The sequence below is a fragment of the Danio rerio genome, chromosome 3 (assembly GCF_049306965.1).
Source record: "Danio rerio strain Tuebingen ecotype United States chromosome 3, GRCz12tu, whole genome shotgun sequence".
Taxonomy (NCBI): Eukaryota; Metazoa; Chordata; class Actinopteri; order Cypriniformes; family Danionidae; genus Danio; species Danio rerio.
Window position 1 is genome coordinate 14,864,053 of NC_133178.1, and position 23,882 is coordinate 14,887,934.

The 23,882-nt window shown below is 36.8% G+C and overlaps 1 protein-coding gene across 5 annotated transcripts in view; it reads right to left on the reverse strand.

Moving 5' to 3' along the window:
- cacnb1 (calcium channel, voltage-dependent, beta 1 subunit) overlaps positions 1–23,882 on the reverse strand; it is a 74,089-nt gene that overhangs the window by 37,708 nt on the left and 12,499 nt on the right. For 3 of the 5 annotated variants that reach the window (XM_009299278.4, XM_005163808.5, NM_001002652.1), the window contains 2 exon segments: positions 3,265–3,384; positions 382–504 (listed from right to left, as the gene is read on the reverse strand). In XM_009299278.4, the coding sequence (XP_009297553.1) occupies positions 382–504; positions 3,265–3,384 (243 nt within the window). 5 annotated transcript variants of the gene reach the window in all.

Here is a 23,882-nt window from a genome sequence, read left to right on the forward strand (position 1 = left end):
CCAGCCTTTGAATCACGTTTAAGCAGCAGATACATTTACCATCAATATAAGAAAATATACCTATAAATATATTAAAGAAGGCTTCAATCATACATCAGATTACAGAAACAAACTAAGCAAATTAAAGATATTTGAAAATGTAGCCAATTAGTTTAAAAAAACACCCCCTTTCAAAGAAATGTAAGCCAAATTAAACACTTAAGAGGTGCAGCACATCATCTGATTGGGCAATAAAATGAAGATTGATCACAAACTTATTTTTTTTGCTGTCATAACAGTGTGATTTCTTAAACTATTACTTCAGGAACATCTGTCATTTTACAGGTGAAAGCCAAAATGCTTTCAACACATTTTAAGGTAAGGTAAGTGTGCTTGTCTGACCTCTTTGATGTGCAGGAAGTCTTTGGGTTCGAAAGAGATGGCCATGCCCTGAACAGGCACATCATCATTAGGGCCTGGGTTATAGCCAACGTTAGTCCTCACTGCAAACGCTACAGGCTTGGTCTTCAGAGAGAGGAAGTCGATGAGAAAGATAAACAGAGGGAATTAATGGAGAACTGTCTTAGGAAAAGAAAGAGAGAGAGAGAGAGAGAGAGAGAGAGAGAGAGAGAGAAAGAGAGAGAGAGAGATGGCAAAATACTCCAGGGTAAAAGAAAGGACACTCAGACTCATTGTCATTGGTTTTACAGGTTTACACATAGAAGTGATCTTACATACAGTGAAGAGGATGGAATATTACTGGTGAAAGATTTAGCGCTCCCAAATTCATCTCCCAGTGGAAATATTTTTTGTGGCAAACCTCAATTAACACTATATATTACAATACAATCATTCAACCAAGTGTGTGGTGAATAGGATGAAAATGTATCACAAAACGACAATTTTAAACCCTTTATCTGATAAAGAACCATGCATGGTCATTTATATAATACAGCTGTGGTAAATACATGTTAAAAAATATTTAATTTGAAATTTTATAGTGTCTTTTTCTAATGAGTGCATTAGAAATATTCAACAAAGTTTACTAAACTACATTCAAAAAGAAAATGTAAGCATTTTTATCAATACCTGTCCTTTAAGGTTAAGTGTGTCATTTGTAAGAATTTCAAGATACTTTTAAAAACAATTGTTTTCAACAAAGTACGTTAGACACACCCAAATAGAAAATAAAAAATCACGTATATTTTCAAATTTAAAAAAAAAATAAGTAACAATATTCTCCCACAATGGAAATATTGGAGAGAGTTGCCAGATTGATGACACCGACAGGAGCTTGCCTGACGATTGAGCCTTACAATGCAAGTAGTTCACCCAATGTTTACATTTGTAATTTTTATAATATTTGCTAAATAAAAAACACCTCATGTGGATTTTCATAACTCTAAATCTGTGTCTCATTTCAGAGAGTTTTCCTCGAAGACAATCTTCTGTGCCGAAAAATAATTGGGTAAACTGGCAGTGGGCTGGTTATAGAGACCAATTTAACCTTATCAGATAAAGATCTACTATATCTGGTAATTTAAATAAATATAACAAAAAAAATATTTTATTTTCAAGATAGTCTTGATACTATTTTCACAATAGTCTTGGAACAGCCCCCAGTATTCCCAATGAGTGCCCGACAAAAATGTGTAGCTGTGTTAAGAGTTCAGAAAGTCACGTAACACTGGTGGGTTATGTAAGTTGGCCCACATGGAATCTGCGCATGCAGAAATCCACAGATTTCCACAGATTTTTATCCCATCATTGTGTCTGTGTTTACTTGTGTAAATGTTTGCAAATGCATATTTATTCAGTTTTTCAATTAATTTCACAAATTTTATTGTGATATAATAATAGTTATATTAAAATGTTAATTTGATTTATTTACAATACAGTTTGTGAAGTCATATTTTCTGTCTATTAGTAGATGTATTAAACAAGAGACTTGCTTTGTTTACCAAATAAGTGGATCTAATTGGATTTGCACTGTAAACATTAAAACAAAGTTAAAATGTATTATTTTTTTATTTCATATATTAAGTTTTTAGTTATGATACGCTTAAAATAATTTCATAAATCCGCAATTTATTATTATTATTATTATTATTTTTTTTTTTTTACAAAATTCTTCCCAGAAATAGCAAAAATTGTCCTCAGGTTTTGTCTGCCCTAGTAATAAGTAAACTGTATGCAAACTTGTAGAGTGGTGCAAGGATTGTGTCACAACATCAGAAAAATAGATTTTAGGTTTTTAGAAAGTTTGCAATTAATGAGTAAAATAATATTTTGTACCTAGTGGTTGAACTAGGTATTCAAGTCCAAATTCAAAATATTGGGGAGGGTTGCCAGCTTGACAACACCGAAAGAAGTGAGTGTGCCTGATGATCAACCTCATCAGCTTTACGCTTGTAATATTTATTTTATTTGTTAACAGTGTTGGGGAAAGCAACTTTAGAAAGTAATCCATTACAATGTTGAGTTACCATAAAAAGAAACACAGCTAGTTACTTTTTTGGGGAGTAAGTAATGCGTTACTATTGAGTTACTTTTGGGTTACTTTTCTGACCTGGCTGAGGCTTTATCTCTTTTAAAAGTTGTGTTTATTTCTTTTTTTTTTTTTTTTTTTATAAATCTATCTCATCTAAAGTTTATATTTGTAATTTTTATACTAATTTGCTAAATAAAAACCACCTCATATGGATTTTTATAACTCTGAATCTGCATCTCTTTTCGGAGAGTTTTTCACCAAGGCAATCTTGTGTGCCAAAATATTAATGGGTAAACTGGCAGTGGGCTGGTTATAGAGACCAATTTAACACTTTATCATATAAAGAACCCATGGTTAATTACTATTTTTTAAAATTATTCAGAATTATTATTCAACATTGGGTGCCAAAATAGAATTGTGTAAACTGGCAGTGGGCTGGTTATAGAGACCAAAAAGAAGACTGACATTCCAACACACATTTTCAAAGAAAATAACTGACTTCAGTATTGCTTTTCTTCTGCAAACATATTATGATATTTTTGTGCTTAAGAAGAGTCAAGAGATATTTTTGTGCTTAAGAAGAGTCAAAAACTAACATTAAAAACTCCCACTCTAAAACACCAAAGAGGAAAATCTACAGGGAAACCTAGCGATTCCTAATACACAATATAATAATCAAGTGTTGTCGAGCGTTCGCACAGTAAAGTACATTAGATCACTCAGGGCAAAGTCTGATTTATAAATAAGACATGAAAAGAGAAAAACTGGAACAAGAGAGATGAAAAGAAAGACACCTTAGCCTTCTCCAGGGTGGCAAGAGCTTGTCTATCGGCTTCTTTCCTGAGAGCCTCAGGGTCCTCCTCCAGAGACACGTCAGAGTCTGAAGGACGACTGGTGTAGGAGTCTGCCGAGCCCTGCCAGAAAACACACAGAGAGCCAATGAGAAGGAGGGGGGATTTACAGCCTTTGGCACAGCGCTTGAAAAAGCTCTTTCTTAATTAATATTTCTTGTCGAAAAATCAAACGCAACAACAGTTTTACATCTCTTTTTCCAACAGGCCCAGAGAGAAGCGGCACAGATGACCACACACAGCAGTGAGTTACTGTACAATATGCAAACAATTTGTGAATGAGGAGCAGGTTGAGTGAGAGGGCAGGAACAGTGTGGGAGGACGAGAAAGAGAGCAGAAGGTACAGTACAAGTGCCAGAGAAGAGGAACGAAGAAAATAAGAGGAGGAAAACTGAAAGAAATACACGCTTTAAAGCAGCTGAGCTAAAGGAGATGAGATTTCCATCATTCTTACAGTTTGTCTGTCTGTCTGTCCGTCTGTTTATTCATCAATTGCCATCCATCCATCCATCCATCCATCCATCCATATATCCCTCCATCTATCTATCTATCTATCTATCTATCTATCTATCTATCTATCTATCTATCTATCTATCTATCTATCTATCTATCTATCTATCTATCTATCTATCTATCTATCTATCTATCCGTCTATCCGTCTATCTATCTATCTATCTATCTATCTATCTATCTATCTATCTATCTATCTATCTATCCGTCTATCCGTCTATCTATCTATCTATCTATCTATCTATCTATCTATCTATCTATCTATCTATCTATCTATCTATCTATCTATCTATCTATCTATCTATCTATCTATCTATCTATCTATCTATCTATCTATCTATCTATCTATCTATCTATCTATCTGTCCGTCCATCGGTCTATCGGTCTATCCATCTATCTATCTATCTATCTATCTATCTATCTATCTATCTATCTATCTATCTATCTATCTATCTATCTATCTATCTATCTATCTATCTATCTATCTATCTATCCGTCCATCCGTCTATCCGTCTATCCATCTATCTATCTATCTATCTATCTATCTATCTATCTATCTATCTATCTATCTATCTATCTACCTATCTATCTATCTATCTGTCCGTCCATCCGTCTATCTATCTATCTATCTATCTATCTATCTATCTATCTATCTATCTATCTATCTATCTATCTATCTATCTATCTATCTATCTATCTATCTATCTATCTATCTATCTATCTATCTATCTATCTGTCCGTCCATCCGTCTATCCGTCTATCCATCTATCTATCTATCTATCTATCTATCTATCTATCTATCTATCTATCTATCTATCTATCTATCTATCTATCTCTGTTTGTCTATCTATCTATCTGTTTATCTATCTATCTGTCCATCCATCCATCCTTCCGTCCGTCCATCCATCCATCCATCCGTCCGTCTATCTGTCTGTGTATCCACATGACCAATTGAAAAAACATGCATATGCCTGTACTGATGTTTGTATTTGCTTTAGAGTCTGGTCAAGTTCATGAAGATACTAAAAGCAGAAACAGACACAGAAACACACACACAGACACAGACACACACAGACACACACAGACACACACACACACACACAGACACACACAGACACACACAGACACACACACACACACACACACACACACACACACACACACACACACACACACACACACACACACACACACACACACACACACACACACACACACACACACACACGTTTGTTTTTGTGAAAAGTGGGGACATTACATAGGTTTCCATTCATTTTATGCAGCCCAAACCGTATATTGTATTGCCCTCACCCCACCCCACCCCACCCCTAAACCCTACCATCACAGGAGACTGTGTGCAGCTTTACTCCCTGATTAAACTCATCCTGTAGGATTTATAAGCATTTTGAGAAATGAGGACGTCACCAGTGTCCTCATATTTCACCTCCTTTTTGTAATACCTGTGTCATACCCATGTCATTATACAGATTTGTGTCCTGATATGTCACAAAAACACGTACACACACACACACACACACACACACACACACACACACACACACACACACACACACACACACACACACACAAGCGTTGTGTCATTCATTTTCACAGTACAGCAGTGTCAGAACCTTTATATAAGCCTCCCACTCCTCTCATCTCTCTTTTCCCACTTTTCTCTGGTTTTCCTGTTTCTGTTTCAGGTGTCTAGTGGACTCTTATTCGTGGGAGGTGTGGACGAGCGTGCGGACAGCTGCAAGAATGACTCACTGGATGGATGCGCTTCTGTATGTGTGTGTGAACATGAGTGCAATGGGTTTGTCACATATTTGTGCGTTTGAATGTACGTGTGTGAGGTTGTGTGTGTGTGTGTGTGTATGTTTTAAATAGAAATGAGAATGTGTCAGGCTGACATATGCCATATGCAATGATGTTAAATTATTCATTGTGAAACAGGGTCACAGGAACCCTATCACCAGCTTCACTAAGCAGCAACAGATTGCACACACACTTTGCCTGCTAGACTATGACTTTTATAGCAGAGAGGTTATATTTGTGATTGTTGGTGCAGCAGTCATAAAGTGGGCTAAATCCAAATCCAGGCAGAAACGAAACACACAAACAGGACGTTTGTTTTTCTGTCGAGGGATTTTCCACTGACCTTTGCGTTTTGTACTAAGCTAATGATATGTCTGTAAACTTAAACTTTCCAAACTTTAAATAAGACTTTTTTTTTTGGTATGTTTATTAAATTAAACTGGTCTGGACTGGACTGGTCCTTACAGTACAGGGGCATCTAGGTTTTATTAGACTGTAAACATTTTCCACAAATAATCCTTTATAACTCTTTGACACTGATGGTTTTGTTCCTGCCTGTGCTATTTTGGTGACTGTCGCTTTAAATTCAAATGAGATTGTGCTTTTTTCAAAAGAGGGCAGAGCTACAAATGCCTGTGTGTCAGCATAGTGGCAGACTCAAAAACAGGACTAACATCCTATGCTAATGAGGGAGAGATCATCACTAGTGGGCGGGGATTTGCCCATCTGATGCCACGAACAAACAGAGAATGTCCAAAGTGTTTCTGCAGACGGTTTTTATTAAGTGTGATTATAAAAATAAAATGAACACATTTTTAGAAGCTGCTTAAATTCACACACTGTTGCCACACAACTGTGTTTAAACCCCATACAAAAGTGATTTTGCATAATGGGTCCCCTTTAAAAAAAATTAAATGTTATATATATATATATATATATATATATATATACACACACACACACACACACACACACACACACACACACAGATATTTTGGAAGAAAATAAAGTTGTAGTTATTCCACTTCAAAGTTTTATATTTAATTCAATTTATTACTCGCTGTTTCATTATCAATTGTGAAATTGTTGTAAAAAAGGAATACATTTTTTTATTATCTCTTTTCCTTTTCATTAAACAATTGTATTTGTATTGCTTAAAGGTGATACATCAACTGAACTTCTTCTGTTGAGTGTGATATGCTTTGCATACTGATGAAGCATTTTTCCAGAAATAAATGCAGCTGGTAGAAATGCTAAGGCCCGATTGTCTAAAATCAACTTGCACTCTGCAGCTAAACGTTCTGTTAACAGAAATGTGTTGAAACTGAACACAGAATATGTGCAGTGAGAAGACTTATGCTTTTAATGTTGTGCAGAGAATTGGTAGAAAAAAAGGACGTTTGTATGGGTGTGGCCAATGGAGGACTGGACAATGATTGACAAGTGATGAATTTCACTTGTTAATATAAGCTGCCAATAAAAATTTAAGTCAAATGAAAACTGTAGCACATCCCCTGAATGCAAATTTGCATTGCGGATACCAGAATTCTGTGAATCGAATTATTCATTTCTATACAATAAATTACTACGCTTTTTGAAATTAAAGAAAACCCTCCCCTGACCTTTTTTTTATCAAACACGCATGGAATTGATCAAATACTCCAACAAAATGCAACCATAATTTCAAGTATATTTCAGTTTTCTTGTTTCTTGTTGTCACATCATTACCCTAAAGCAGGGGTCTCAAACTTGCGGCCCGCGGGCCATTTGCGGCCCTCAGTGCAATATTTTGTGGCCCGCGCCGACCACTGTACTCTGACAGAATCAGCGGAGCGGGGAGAGAGAGCACTTCCCGCTCCGCTGATTCTATCTGTACACAGCGCGCTTGCCACTCAATGCGCGTTGTCGCGCGCGTTCTGATCAGCTGTGTTGTCGCGCGCCTACTGAAGGGCGGGACCGAGGGTGTGTCGCGTCGCGGGGCACTTTTGATCATTTTGGAAGGGCACTTTCTATGCAAGACTAAAAAGGGCATGTGGTCTGCACAGGTTGAGCCCTATGTGTGCACGTGCCTGCCCTGCATCTTATATATATTGATATTATAGGTAGATACAGACTGGTACAGACTGATGTGACTGGAGTGGGGTGGGGGTGTTTTATTTATACATATATACGCCTTTTTTTTAGGTGAGGGAATGGAAGTTTTGAGTGAGTTCCCACACTTTTTTCCATAGGACTTCAATAAGTCAAAGTACAGGTCTAGACTTAATGATGATCATTTTCAAGCCATACTGAGGGTCTCAACTGCTTCCGCTCTAAAGCCAAATGTGGTTCAGATTTGTGAGAAGAAGCGCTGTCAAGTCTCTGGCAGCAAGAAGTAGGCAAAAGATGCCATGTTCAGAGGAACTGTTCATAATCTTCATAATCTTCAATCTTATATTAATGTTCAGGACACTTCATGTTCAGAAGAAATAATTAAAACTGTTAATAATGACATTTGAGGACTTTTTTTTGTGAAATCCCTTATGCGGCCCAGCCTCACCCAGACTTTGCCTCCTGCGGCCCCCAGGTAAATTGAGTTTGAGACCCCTGCCCTAAAGCCTTAAATACTTGCCTAAAATACTTCAAACAAAATAAAGAACTGGTATGACATCATTTCGAACAAAATTAGGCCAAATCTAAGCTTGTAAACATTTTTGAACGACATAAGTCCATGATAATTACATTATAGATGTGGCTCTTAGAAAGATTCACAATAATATCATAAGACATGTAATAACACTGAATAAAATCAGACATATCATTTTCCAAATGTGATTTAAACTTAGTTATTAACAATTTCAAATTAAGCTTTTACATTTCTTTTTTCTTTTTTTGAGTAATCACTAATCTTAAATGATCTGCTCATCTAACAGAAGGAATTAGAAACATCTGAGGATAATTTAGCCTGATTTTACACCCAAGGTTGAACCAAAAATTAATTAAAAAGGAAACAAAAGTCGATTAAGCTTTGACAAATAAATCTGATCTTCTTGAAAGGCACATTCACACCATCAATATCTGCTATTAAGATTCATGGATCATGAATTTGTGTTGTTGGCTGCTTAAAAAGCTCAACCTTTTTAAAGCAGGACAGATTCTGATTGGCTTTCAGTGTTTTTATAGATCATTAGCTGGGTGATAAAAAACATTTTAAAAGTGATTCTGATAATGTAATGTAATGTGTATTATATAGCGCATTTATTGTGTATGGCCATACACCCAAAGCGCTTCACAATCATGAGGGGGGTCTCTCCACACCACCACCAGTGTGCAGCATCCACTTGGATGATGCGACGGCAGCCACAGGACAATGCCGCCAGTGCGCTCATCACACCAGCTATTGGTGGAGTGGAGAGACAGTGATAGAGCCAATTCGGTGGAAGGGGATGATTGGGAGGCCATGATTGTAAGGGCCGATAGAGGGACTTTGGCCAGGACACCGGGGTTAAACCCGAACTCGTTCACGAGAAGTGCCATGGGATTTTTAATGACCACAGAGAGTTAGGACCTCGGTTTAACATCTCATCCGAAAGACGGTGCCCACTGACAGTGTGGTGTCCCCTTCACTTTTACTGGGGCATTATGACTCACAGAGACCACAGGTTGAGCGCCCCCTGCTGGCCTCACTAACACCACTTCCAACAGCAACCTAGTGTTCCCTAGTGGTCTCCCATCCAGGTGCTGACCAGGCTCAGCCCTGCTTAGCTTCAGTGAGTAACCGGTCTAGGGCTGCAGGGTGACATGGCTGTGAAGTAATCATCACTTCATGTCAGTGTCATCTTTATTAATTTATTAACTTATCTTTAGTGTGAATATATTGTAAAGTCCACATGAGCTGTAAGCAGCTGAGACTTTTAGTTGATTTTTTAAATGTACTTCCAATTGAAATTACATATTGAGTAGGGGGTGGGGCTTTTTTTGCACATCATTCTCTAATAGCAGGTGTGGTTAAGAATATCGTGGCTGTCGTAAAAAAATCGAGTAAATAAATCAACAGAGAATGACCAAATGGACCAAAGAAAAAGATCCTGGTGAAAAGAACCAAGAACCAAACTCTTGACAAATGGTCAAGACTTTGATTGAAGATTACCAAACCAAAATTTATACAGAAGATTAACTTAAAAATTAAATTTCTAAATAAACTGCTAAAGAAAATCCATGAGTGCTAGCAAAATAACCATTTTGATTTCACTTAGACTTTAAGCCTGTGTTACGACTGCATAAAGAGGAAATCCATTAGGTCTACAGAACAATAAGCTATTATTAAGATCAGATCTTTACACTTTAACAACTGAAAACACCCCAGTTTTCATCTATTTCTTTATCTTTGTAGACTCTGAATGCTTTGTTTGATCTCTCACTGACTATTAATTCTGGTATTTACCCCCGCGTCCTGTTTTGTGTAACTGTCAGCCGCGAATGTGCTTGGCAGTTTTCAAGGTCGGTACCCGGTCACCTCAGTAAAGGTCTATCACATCCATTTCCCTCCACAGAGCACGGCCAAACCTCACAGCAATATCCCAGGCCTAAATGTTATGAAGCTAGTTTCATTGTAGTAGCAACGCATTCACAATAATATTAGCTCAGGCTCTGCACAGCTCGTAAACACAGTTGACATTTTCCGTCTTAGCATGTAAGGTTCCCCAGGCTGTGTAGAAAGCAGCAAACACTGCACATCCATAACACTGTCAAGACATCAGCGGCGGCAAGACGGGAACACAGAGCGGGGACAGAAACAAAAGACATGCCAAAAGATGATGGCTGATCGAGAAAGAGAGAGAAAAATGAAAAATGGGACGAAAATGAAAAGGAGTGTGTGGGAGAGGTGGAGAGGAAGGATTAGTACACGCTCTGAAAACATGTTCTCCCACACACACATTGTGGGACGATCAACTAGGCCCTCTCTATATGAAACAAACAATAAATGACTGGTGAGATGCTTAGATTTCTTTCTCTCATAAATTTTATGCCTTTTTTTTTTTTTGAGAAATATGATTTTGATTTAAAGGAATGTTCTGTATTAAATCGGCATCTGTGGGGAAAACAAATGAAGATTACAAAACTGTGAAAGAGCAAAACTGAATATTGTTTCTAAGTCAAAATGTTTTCAGTTTACATCTCTTTTTTTATTTAAAAAAAGAGCATAAATTATCGATGCAGTACTTTCTCTAGTATAGTAGGAAGAACGAGAAAAAACATTTAAATATATTAAAAAAATTTAGAGTCATAAAATTGAAGCTTGCCTCTCCTCCTGAGACCCCGCCCATTAACTTTTGTCGTCTGTACTGGACATTGTGTTTTCATGAATTTTCTTTGAGTTTTTTTGAGCTACTCTGTCAAGTACTGTTGTACTGTTCAGAGGACATCCTGGGCTTTCTAGTGACATGTCATTTGATTGGCTGGCATGCTAGGAACCACTTCTTACACTGCATCCAAAATGACCGACATACAATGTGAGGCGCATTTTGAACTGCAAAATGCAACAACAAACTGTTGTCCACATTGTTTGCAGGAAGAATAGGAAAAAATTACATTAAAAACACTTTATCACTTAGTGTTCTCAATCCCTAAACATCTTTTAAGTGTTGTGAAAAGAAAGGGCAACATCACAAAGTGGTAAATGCCTTATTGTTCCAACTTTTTAAAAATGTGTTGCATAAACCAAAATGGGAATACTGTTTATTTAAACAACAAACAAACAAACAAACAAACAAACAAAAAACAAACAAACAAACAAACAAACAAACAAACAAAAAAGTCACGAGGAAAACATTAATTAATGTTTGTTGTATTGTCTGCAATGAAATACAAGTCAAAGTAAATTTAAAAATCTCTATTTTCTTTTTTATTTGCGTTTGCCATACTGTCCCAACCTTTTCTGATTAGGGGTTGTTCAATTTAAGAAGATGATATTGTTTGGCTAAAAATATATGGATCTACATTTCTACTTCTACTGTTTACAGAATTCAACGAATACTCCGCCTTTACTTGTTTCAAACCCATTTGACTTTCTTTCTTCTGTTTCTTAGTTCTTTCTTCTGTTGAACACAAAAGAATATATTTTGAAAAAAGATGAAAACCTGCAACCAGTATTTGTTGTTCCTATGAAAGTCAATGGTTACAGGTTTTTGGCTTTCTTTAAAATATCTTCTTTTGTGTGTTTGACGGAATAGAGAAACTTATAAAGATTTGGAGCAAATTTTCATTTTTAGGTGAACCATCTCTTTAAAATTTGGTAAATAAAAATTTTAAATCTTTACAATTTTTATTTGAATACACATTCAAATAAATACAACATTAACTCAGTAACGGAAGTTTTAAAGCACAGTATGCTGCATTCTTTTCCAAAGTTGCCCATGCATATTTCAACAAGACAATGCAAAACCACATTCTGCACACATTACAAAGTCCTGGCTGCGGAGGAAGAGGAAACAGGTACTTGACTGGCCTGCCTGCAGTCCTGACCTGTCTCCAATAGAGAATGCGTGGCGCATTTTGAAGCGCAAAATGCAACAACAAACTGTTGTGCACATTAAGACTTGTTTGCAGTAAGAATGGGACAAAATTACACCCGAAACACTTCATCACTTGGTGTTCTCAATCCCTAAACATCTTTTAAGTGTTGTGTGAAGTGGAAGGGTAACATTACAAAGTAATAAATGCGTTACTGTTCCAACTTTTTTGAAATGTGTTGCAAAATCCAAAATAGGAAGGTGTTTATTTTGCAATAACAAAACAAACAAAAAGTCACAAGGAACATAATAAATAATATTGGTTGTATTGTCTGCAATGAAATACCAGTCAAAGTAAATTTAGAAATCACTACTTTTCTTTTTTATTTGCGTTGTCCATACTGTCCCAACCTTTTCTTATTTGGGGTTGTACAAATAAGGAAGATGATATTGTTTAGCCAAATAACATATGGATACTACAGTTCAACTTCTACTGTTTACAGAGTTCAATGAGTGTGATGTGAAAGAGACAAATACATGTCGCTAAAGCCATATGCTTCTGAATTCATTTGTTTCCAAAGCACCACATGGATCAGGTTATTCATTATTTGTCCTAAGGACAGCTGAACTGTTCAGAGTATGAAGTAAACAGTCACAGAGAATGGCAAATAATGGTAACACAGGCATAGAGATTTAACAAGCAGATAATATTCATTCATGAATGCATTGACTCCTACAGCAAAGACTAAGATGCTTCTAAACAAAACTTGAATTCTGTTTGCTCCTGTATGAATTTAATATGCAATATGCATCAATCTGATCCCAGACACACAGACGTCTTCAAGCACTTAAGCAATAAATCACAGCTTTATTATGTCACACAGAATCTGATCATCAAACTCAAATAGAAACATTTATTGCTAGTCACGTTTATATTTCTATAAATACACATTTCTTAAATCTATAAATTTTTTAACAGGTCAAAAGCCTTTCTGTAAAAACACATTTAACTCTTGATGACACAAAATGTCAGTCATTCTTTCTCTTTCAAGATAACAATATATATTTGAAGTCAGGATTAACAGCCCTCCTGTTTATTTTTTCTCTAATTTCTGTTTACTGGAGAGAAGATTTCTAAGAACACATTTCTAAACATAATATTTTTAACTAATTTCTAAAAACAGAATAATTTTACTCTTTGCCATGATGACAGTGAATAATATTTGACTAGATATTTTTTAAGACACCTTTATATAGCTTAAAGTGACATTTAAAGGCTTAACTAAGTTAACTAGTCAAGTTAGAGTAATTAGGCAAGTTATTGTATAACGATGGTTTGTTCTGTAGACTAATCGAAAAAATATATAGCTTTTTTTTATTTTGACCTTGAAATGTTTTATTAAAAATGAAGAACTGCTTTTATTCTAGCAGATAATTGTTACTTCAACTGTATATATATGACGTCAGAACTCAATGTCCAACCTAAAACCAACCAAATATCAACTATGACGTCTGGTTTTTATGCCATACATGACGTTGGTTTAAGATTTTGGCTTGCTGTTGAATTTTGGTCACTTTTTAACAACCTAAAATAAACCGAATATCAACATTGATGTCATAGACATCAAAATAACATTGTCCTTAGACAATGGCTAGACATTAGATTTAGGTTGTGATGTCAGGTGACCAAAATCCAACCTAATATTAACGTCTTATGACGTTTGTGTGCCTGCTGGGAATTAACTAAATGCACTACAGAATGTTATGTTTACACACACATGCACAAATTCAATTTAAATGCATCAGCTTTTTACTACTCGAGCAGGCTACCTTTGAAAGGTCTACTTTTTTTTCATATTTTGAGTAATATTTACAACAGATACTTTTACTCTACTTAAACTACATTTTAGGCAAGTAATGGTACTTTACCTTGAGTATGATTTTTCAGTACTCTTTCCACCACTGACTACAAGTAACTTTAAAAGTATGTCAGCTATGTCTAACCTAAAGGTGATACTGTAATACTCCACTAATACTCCAATGACTACAAGCTGACTGGTAGCTGCAAAATAACTAACACAAGACCATCAAAATAAACTGTGATCAATAACAGAAAAAATAAAGCAACCTTTAAATTTAAAAACACTACCAAACCAGACAAGTCAAGCTCTAGTCGCTGTAAACCTGATATACAGAGGGGAATTTCCTGAAGTATTTCACCTGCTCTTTCAGATTACATTTTAACACGCAAGTGATTCGACTGAAAAACATCTGAAAAAGCACAAGCACAAGACTATTTTCATCCTTAATCATTCCCAAAAAAAGTTCCTTTAAAAACTCACTAAATGTAATTATCATAATGGAAGCTTAATTAAACGCATCTCATGCAGTTCCGTAATAACTTCATGAATAAATGCATTATTTAAAATGCGTCGTTTGGCAGAATAATCAAGCTCCATGGGTGTCAAGGCCAAGATAAAGCCAGGCAAAGGGCCTTGTTGCAAGGCAGGCAGTAACCAGCAAGGTCCCTGAGCAGTGCTGGAGGTCTAATTTAAACCTAGCAGGCCTAAAGCAGCTGCCCAACCCAAAATGGAATCAAACGGCAGCATGAGAGAGAGAGAGAGAGAGAAAAAGAGAGAGAGAGAGGGACAAAATAACAGGTAGAGAGAAGGTGCAAATGAAAAGATCCATGGCATGTTTTTTGAACGCTGTCATGAGTACGCTTAATCAACCTCCACACAAGCAAATGTTTCCTGGAGTTTCTTACCATTGCGGGCCTCTGAATCCGTGCGGTGGTCTCCATGGCGCTCGCTCCTTAGCCACGGTAACACAGAGTCACACCCAAAGATCCGAGTCCACACCAAACACGATGCGTGCGCGCGCTTGTGTGTGTATTACACAAGGGTATGTATTAATGCGTGTGTAGCCGTTATGGGTGTGTGTTAGAAAAGTTAGGCTGAAGACTATACGTGTGTGTCAGAGAGTGACCAATTGCTCCGCTAACCTCAACACCCCCCTCCGGGCTCATTCTGACACACACAAACACACATACACAGCTGAAACCGGCACTCGGTTTCTAAGTTGAACGAGGGAAAGAGAGAGAGAATTGGGGGGCGGGGGGTCAAATTGCAGGACTTGTGCTACATTTGCAGACTGGGGTTAAATTTAGCTGTGACAGGCAGGGGCAGATCTCTCTCTTTCTCTTGCCATCTCTCCAGCGTTAAGCTCTGGTATGGAGTGGCGTGCGCCAGAGAGTCGGAATGTAAACGTCAGCCCAACAGAAAGAAAGAAAGAAAGCAAGAAAGAGCAGGAGGAGTCAGTGAGAGACCATCTTTAACCAGGACAGAAGGGCACCTGACTCATTGAGTCTGTTACCGTTGAATCCCACACATGCGTTTAGTCACTCACTTGACTCATTGAAGTAGAACGGCTTCATTTAGTTCGAAATCACCTGCGTGTGACCTCCTTTGTAGTCACAGTCTGATATATTAAGTTGGTCAGGCACATATCAGGCCAGGATTTGAAGATTATAAGATTACCAGCCAATAAGTGTGATATATAGAGAGCGGTGCAGCGATGACATCAGAACCCAGAAGGATCATTTGGTGAAGGCTTCCTTAGAGATTTACCTCTGAGGTTTTATAATGCAGGTGTAATAATGTAGCAACATCCCACACACACACACACACACACACACACACACACACACACACACACACACACACACACACACACACACACACACACACACACACAGAAAAAAACACTGCAGGAAAAACCCCATTAATCCAGTTATCGGATTCAGTGCTGAAAAATCCATAACGCTCGACCACTGCCAGCTGGGCAAATCCTGGCACTTACATGTTGCTTTAGATTAAAGTGTCTGCTCAATGAATCAATGCAAGCATCAACACCTCTAAATAGAGCACAAACAAAAGGTAAAACAATATAATGAGAGACTTTCAAAATCCTGAGTCCTTAGTCCATATGCTGACATCCTCAAGTGGGATCTGTTTGTCACAACCACTAGAGGGCGACCTTTGACCCTTAGGAACAACCTCTCAAACAGCACTCTTGGTCTGTCAACACTCACTATCTCTGTCACCTTCTCTCTTCTCCTGTCTACAGTGGGTCCCAGAAAATTTCTAAACGACTAACTATTTTGAAGAATGTTGAAAACCTGTATTTTGAAAAACTGAAGTGAAGTTTTATAAACAAATTTTGAGAGAATCACATGCTTATGATTAACCACGGCTGGACTGGCATCATCAATCACTAACTAACCAATAAGATGCACCCAAATGCACATAAATAGTCTGGCTCCTTTACTTTAAGGCCCGGTCAGATCACATGAATTTGACACGATTTCGGCAGATGTAGGGTTTGTAAACGACAAAATCGTGACACAAGATTCAATCGTTTCCTCTTGTGTAATGTGGCATAGTTCACAACAACCGACAAGCCTCACGACACCATGTCATTTCAAATTATACTCAAAACTTAGTAAAATGACAAACAATCTCTCTAAATTAACAGTTTGACTTTCATTTTAGGTACTTTATCATGAAAGACAAATTACTGACATGTTTGTTTTTTATACAGGGAAATTACAGTTTTAATTATTCAGTATTTTTATTTTTATTTTTTTTTAATTATGTTCAAAGGTTTGCAAAAATTACAAACAATATCTGTAAATTAACAGCTTCACTGTCATTTTATGTACTATATAATTAATGACAAATTAGAGCAATTTTCCTGTTTTATACAATAAAATTGCCGTATTATTTACACAATGTTCCTGTTTTTTTTTAAGTACATTTAAAATTACATAAAATTAAAGTAATAAATTGTAATTACTTGCGCTTTAAAAAACCCCAAAAAGGTCATTAAAAAAGGTCAAATGACTGGCAGATACGGCTGCCAAACAAAAACTACAAAATTACATGGGTAACACTGTGCAATAGAAGGACATCATACTTCGGTTATCTAAGCGTATGCTGCAGTTTATGCGCCGGTCAGTTAATCCAAAAATAAGCTGCATATTTACAGGTGGATAAGATCTGTCATTGTTTAATCAAACTCTAACTACTTTTTCTAAAATATGTAGGTGTTTAAAGCAATTTTATCTGACAGACTGGCACAAATATGCTGACATCTTCATTCTCACAACCAGTTTCTGAGCTTTCTCATCCTTCCAACAGATTGTTCTTCCAAGGTAATCTGGGTACATGTTCAGTGCTGCAAATACATTTCAAAAGAATTTCCTGCTTATTCAGATTTGTCATTAATAGTAAAAAGAGTTTAATATAGGCTGTGAAGATTTCACTTTAACTTTATTTAGACTAGATTATTATTTTATCTAACAAACCAACATAATCTCACAGCAATTCGTGTTTTGGCACATATAGCGGATTTGTTTCAAAGCGCTTCACCTCAAATGTTATTGGTTATTCTTGTTTATAGATAAATGAACAACAAAAGATACATTAAAATAGATACAAATTATAGCAAATGAAATTCCTTTCAAAAATATATACTTTGCTCTGAGGAAATAAGGATTTATTGAATACTTTACTGTAATTGTATCACAAATCTCAATTATATTATATTTTAATTTGTCATTATTTTAAAGATCATGTCTTGAGCATCTGATTTTTTCTTGGTGCTGCTGTTGTGCTTATATTTTCTCCGTCTCACTCGTGGCAAGTTCAGTCGAAGTGTTTAAAAAGCATCCCTGGCAGGAAAATATACATTTAGATTTCAAAGAAAATATCTAAACAATAAAAAGGAATCATAAGTTTGATCCCATCCATGTCCTAATAATTGCCCTTAAATAATGTAGTTATTAGTTGTCAGCAAGTATCAGTGTTTATTGTGACCGAAATAAGATTTTAAAAAAATAATGTTGAGATAAGAAATATGGTTATAGCCAGTGCCAGACGGAATCTGCAGAATTTTTTTGTGCTATTTCTGCGGAGAATTTTGGTAAAAATCTGCAGATTTCTGCGGAATTATTTTGGGAGTATCCAGCGGAGTATCATAACTAAAACCTTAATATATTAAATAAAAAGTAATAAATTACTGAATAAAAACTGAATAAATTAATATTTACACATTTACTCAATTAAATAAATAGAATTAATAATGGGCTAAAAATCTCCAGAAATCTGCGTAATTCTGCAGAAAATCTGCGGAAAATCTGCGGAATCCTGCGCGCGCAGATTCCGTGTGTGCCTAGTTATAGCAACACTTGTGACTGCTTTGGGAAATAATGCTTGTCGTAGACGTCACTGGATGACTGATTGTGAAGGAACGTGTAGTCTGGCACATCTGTTACCTTCGACAAGTTACCTACAAGAAAAAATAAATAATTAAATAATTAAAAATAAATAAAAATCACATAATCTGACATACTGATTTTTGTAACCGACAATAAAAATCGTGTGTTCAGACCGGCGCTGTAGTCATCCTCGCTTTTCAACGAAAACCCCGATCTACCCCCACTCCTTCCTCCTTCAATAACAGGGGAGTTCTCAAGACCTACCTGAGCTCAGACTACCTTCTCTCCCTTCTGACTAATCTGGAGGGAGCCCAGGGTTCGTGGATCCTCCGAGCTCAGGGCTCTCTCATGGGACAGCATGTCAATTACTCTTTTACTTAATCAAGCGACGGCTAGCGTGAACTCTTGAACTGTATTTTTTGTACCCCTTACATTGGATGCCACTGACCATTGGTTTCCAACATTCTTCAAAATATCTTCTTTTGGGTGTACAGATAAAAGAAACTCCAAGAAGTTTGAAAGAAAAGCAGTGTGAATGAATGACAACATAATTTTTCAACTTGAGTGAAATATCTCATAATAACTGTATTTTCAATGCTAAACCTGAAAGCAAATGCAGAGGTTGGTTTATTTCTTCTCTATATGTTGTAATGATGATTTTGCAACATTTTACAAAACTAACACATGCTGTCTTTTAAATGAATTGTGTGTCGTTTTTGCTTGTTTGTTCATTTTTTGCAATATTATTTTCCTACAGAGGCCAGCTGGTGAGAGCTGTGAAAGTGAAAACCTTCCACAGCTAAATATCAGACTCATAATATAATGTTTTTTTTTCCTTTGGTTCACCTTTCGTGTTATGAGAGGAATTGTTTGTTTAGGGTTTGTTATGTGAAAGCAATGACTTTGCCCCAGTTGTTGCCTGTGTTGCATAGCATGTCGGGTCATAAATGTCAGATGGAGGCATTGATATGTGCTGTGATGCCTTTGGGTAGAAGTGTGTTTGCTTTGTTATTTTCAAATATCAAAAAGCGTTATCAGAAACTGCTTTCTGCTTACCTTTAAGATGTCAGGTGGACGTTAGGGGAAACAAAAAGATGAATGGAATACAAGCCCGCAGATTGCGTATGTGTATAAAACATATACTTCTTAAACCTGCTATTTTTAGCTATATATGATTTATTCAAAGTATAGTGTGGACCAGGTTATTTTCAGGATTCTGCTCTAATTAAAATTGTGAGCAAAATTCCAGACTGGCACCTATTTTCATGTTAATGGTGTTCAATAATGACTCAAATCTATATGTTGTTTAAAAGAAAACAAACAAGAAAAAAACAATAAAACTCCTAAAATGTCCCTAAAGTGCTTGATTTAAAAAACATTTAAAAATGTAATAAACAAATTTAATTAAAAATAAAAAATCCCATGAAATTAGCTTTTAGATGTTAATAACAGTATTGTTAGTTTTTAAGATATCTATAAGCAAGTGTGTTCCAAAACGATGACAAAATTTGCATTTAGAAGATCTAAAACTAATATGAACATGTAAAGCTTGCAGTTTGTCACTTCTGCCTAAATGGATCAACGATTTTATCCTTGTCACCTCATACTACACTTTCTCATCAAATGCTCTCTAGTATATGACATGCCCCACTCCCTTCAAGACCCTTCTCATTGGCTTTCATTTGATGCGCTTGAGCTCAACCACTCTCACTGGCAGAGCGGTGATAAAAACAAAATGCTATTGGCTGTTTTTTTAAAGGGGGAGAAGCTACATTATGTCCCACTCTTGTGAAACATCGAATAATAATGCACATTTCAAAGCACTTAACGGGACCTTTAATTTAAAAAAAAAATCATGTTTGTGTATTGACTAAATATAAGGGATTTGATTCGGAGACAAAAAATAATAAAATTAACTAAAATTTTAACTTGCTCAAGCTAAATTTATTTTGATGTGAAAGCAAGCAAACAAAGTTTGAGGGCTCTGATTTAATGATCTAGGTGCAAAGTGTAAATTGCATGGCACAAAAGCATTAAGGGCATGTCCGAATCCACTTTTGCTATTTTAAGGATGGAAAAATACGCTCTGCAGCACATGGTTTAACAGGGTTGTGCTTATTCTCTTAATGAGTTATGGCTGTGTTTTGAGCATAACATGCATTAAACCAATCAGAGTCTCGTCTCCTATTCCCTTTAAGAGTTAGTTGAGTCGCGCCATGGTGCATTTGCTATTTACATGGTGGACTTTGTAAGAAGAAAAAAATAAATGCTTCACTAGTGAGAAAACAGTTAAACAAACAGCTGAACTCTCCCACTCTTTTTTTTTTCTTTTGGTACTAAATTCCGGAGAACAAACTTGCAAATAACCGTTTTCTCCGGTTTACCTCCGAAAGCAGCACCTCCAATTCACATTCTGTTCAAAGTTTCTCTTTTTGCTTGCTTTTGCCATTGCTTTTTCGTTGGGTTTTGCCAAAGCATAGTAATTAGCAAATTAGCATATTCATACGGGGGAGGAGGCAGAGAGGGGATTTGCGCTCGTGCATGTTGCGCTCAGTTTCACGTTCATTCGGATGTACAAAGAGAATATGCGTGTGATTCGGCGTACGCAGTGTTTCATATGTCTGAATTTTTTACTGCATATGCACATTTACAGCTTTGTGCGTACGCAATGTTTTAGTATGATTTCAACGCAAGTCTTCGTACATGAGGCCCCAGGTCAGGTGGGAGCACTTTTAGCTTAGCTTAGCATAAATCATTAAATCGTATTAGACCATTAGCATCTCACATATAAAAATACATAAATAAAGATAAAATAATTTGCTATTTACAGCTTGACTGTTATATAGTTAAATCGAGTTCGACTAACGGAAAAATAAAAAAGGCTAGGAAATATACTCTCACTTCGGCATAATAATCTAAAAAATAAATTATAGTACAAGCTTAAAATAAATAAATAAACGCATTATAAAAAACGCATGTTATAAATCCTCTTTACACACTTTCAGCCTGTCACATTGTTAAAATCTGCCCACTCTTGTATTTATCTAACAATACAGCTCTAGAGATAAATATAAAAGTGCCACTCTAGACAAAACAGAAATAGCCCAGACAACAAACAAACACAGTAAACAATTCACAGACACACACACACACACACACACACACACACACACACACACACACACACACACACACACACAGAGCGCAGCAGCTTTTGTGTGGCATCAGGTGTGACCGTGGCATAAAGGGAAATGCGAGGGGATGTTCTGTCGTGCAGCTGCCATTTGAAGCCATGATCAAACACACCAGCCGGTCCACAGAGAGCCAAGAAGCACTCAACCTCAGTGCCAAAACGATAGAGGGTTGATCTAATGGCACTGAAACTAATGGGGAAATTAGAAAGTGATCCATCAGGAGAGCCCATGGGGACTCACGGTCAATTATTCAGGGGTCTCATGCTAAGAAACAGCGGCTTGAGATCCACACGACAATACAACACTGAACACTGTGCTTGTGTGTGTGTGTGTGTGTGTGTGTGTCCAGACTGACATGTAACCCTGACTGTTTGCAATCACACAATTTTTTTTGTCAGCAATCAACACATCGGCCAATCCGCTCCCAAACGCGCGCACACACACACACACTATACACACACACACACACAAGCACACTAATCCATTTGCCTCCTCCTCTTCTCACTGCGCTGTATGCTGTGGGGAGATTCGGGGCCCTGTCACCATGGAAACCTGGCCAGTATAAGTGCACAAATGAGTGTGTGTGTGTGTATATTTGTTCATATGTGTATAAGCGTGGGTGTATATGAGGCCAAGGCCTACACAGGTTTTCATACTTTTGGCTGCCAAAGAGGGGGCAGACACTCGCGGAAACCTACTATATGATCATACATATTCATGACTCTTCTAACGTTTCATGGTGGATACTGAATATATTTGCTTTTGAAGGTACACAAGTTTCGTATAGGTGAGCATGGGTGGGAGTCAACCTTTCTGTCAGCAATGGGGGGCAAGAGACGCCCAAGCTGGCAGGCAAGGAGGAGGTGTTTTAGTGCGACACCTCTTGCGGATGGGCAAATGTCGTTCAGCAGGGGCTGTGAGGAGGCTTTGGAAGAGGAGGACAAATTTCAGCGTGACACAGGAACTTCTCTTAAAATGTCAAGAAGACATGAGGGGAATAAAATGTAGAATAGTAGCCCATTGCGTAATGTTTGAGCATACATTTAGATTTAGCAGACAATTTAATCCAAATTGACTTGCAATTAGGACTATGTGATTAATCGAAATTGAATCGTAATCGCAATTTGAAACATTGCAATTAGTTCATTGAAAAAGGCTGCAATACAAAATATATGTTATGTATTATTTAATTTTCCCTGCCCAGAGCAAATGCATGTTTGACAGTCTTCCCACACCCCCTATTTTTTTGCGATTCCGCGATTGCTGAATCTAACGCAAAAATCAACAAAACGTTCTTGATTTAAAAAAAAAAGGCAAAAATGTAAATAATCTCATAAAACATCCAATTCCAAACCATATAATTATATTACAATTATTTTAGATTGCATTTAATTGTTTTTATCCAAATTGAGTTGCAATTAGGGGTGTGCGATTAATCGATATTGAATCATAAATCGCAATTTGAAATGTTGCGATTAGTTAATTGCAAGAGGCTGCAAAATGAAATTTATGTTACATATTATTTTATTTACTTTGTATTATTTAAAGGGGTGGTCCACTACGATCTCATATTTTAAACTTTAGTTGATGTGTAATGTAGCTGTGTGAAAATAAACAGCATCTCTGAATGTAAAAAGTTCTAAGTTCAATTCTAAGGGAGACCTTGGTTTTTACAGAGTTAGCTTAGCAAAGCCTACAATGAACGAATTTTGGGGACTACAAAAAAATACTTCCGCCCCCTGTGACATCACAAGTTCGTTTACTGCGCATCCCACACTGCGCATGCAGGTAAGGTCCGTGGCCAGAGGTGCTGTAACGTTATAGCAGAGATGAAGCTAAAAATGCATTCCACAGAGCTTCATCTGTTTCTGTATTTGGGCTTCCAAAGGACACGACACAAAGACAGAAGTGCCTTTAGTTCAATATTAATTAACTTCCAGAGAATTATAAAATACTCAGCAAGCATGATTTGACAAAACAGCTCCTGAATCTCTCCAAGTTCAGTGCTGGATTCGGCTAAAATCTCCTCAAAGCAGAAGTTGTGATCTACAAGTAAGTGTTTTTATTTTTTAAAATTGATCATGACATGTACAGTGTCTAGCGTTAACTGTATGCTGTAGCAATGATGTAAACAATGCGAAATGCTGCTTTGCGGGCAAACGATTTAGCTACAAACTCACATTTATCAGCCAAACTCCTGTAAACACACACTCACTCCACCAGCACGATCTCTTATGTGTGTGCGCGACTGCACTGATTGTCTTGGCT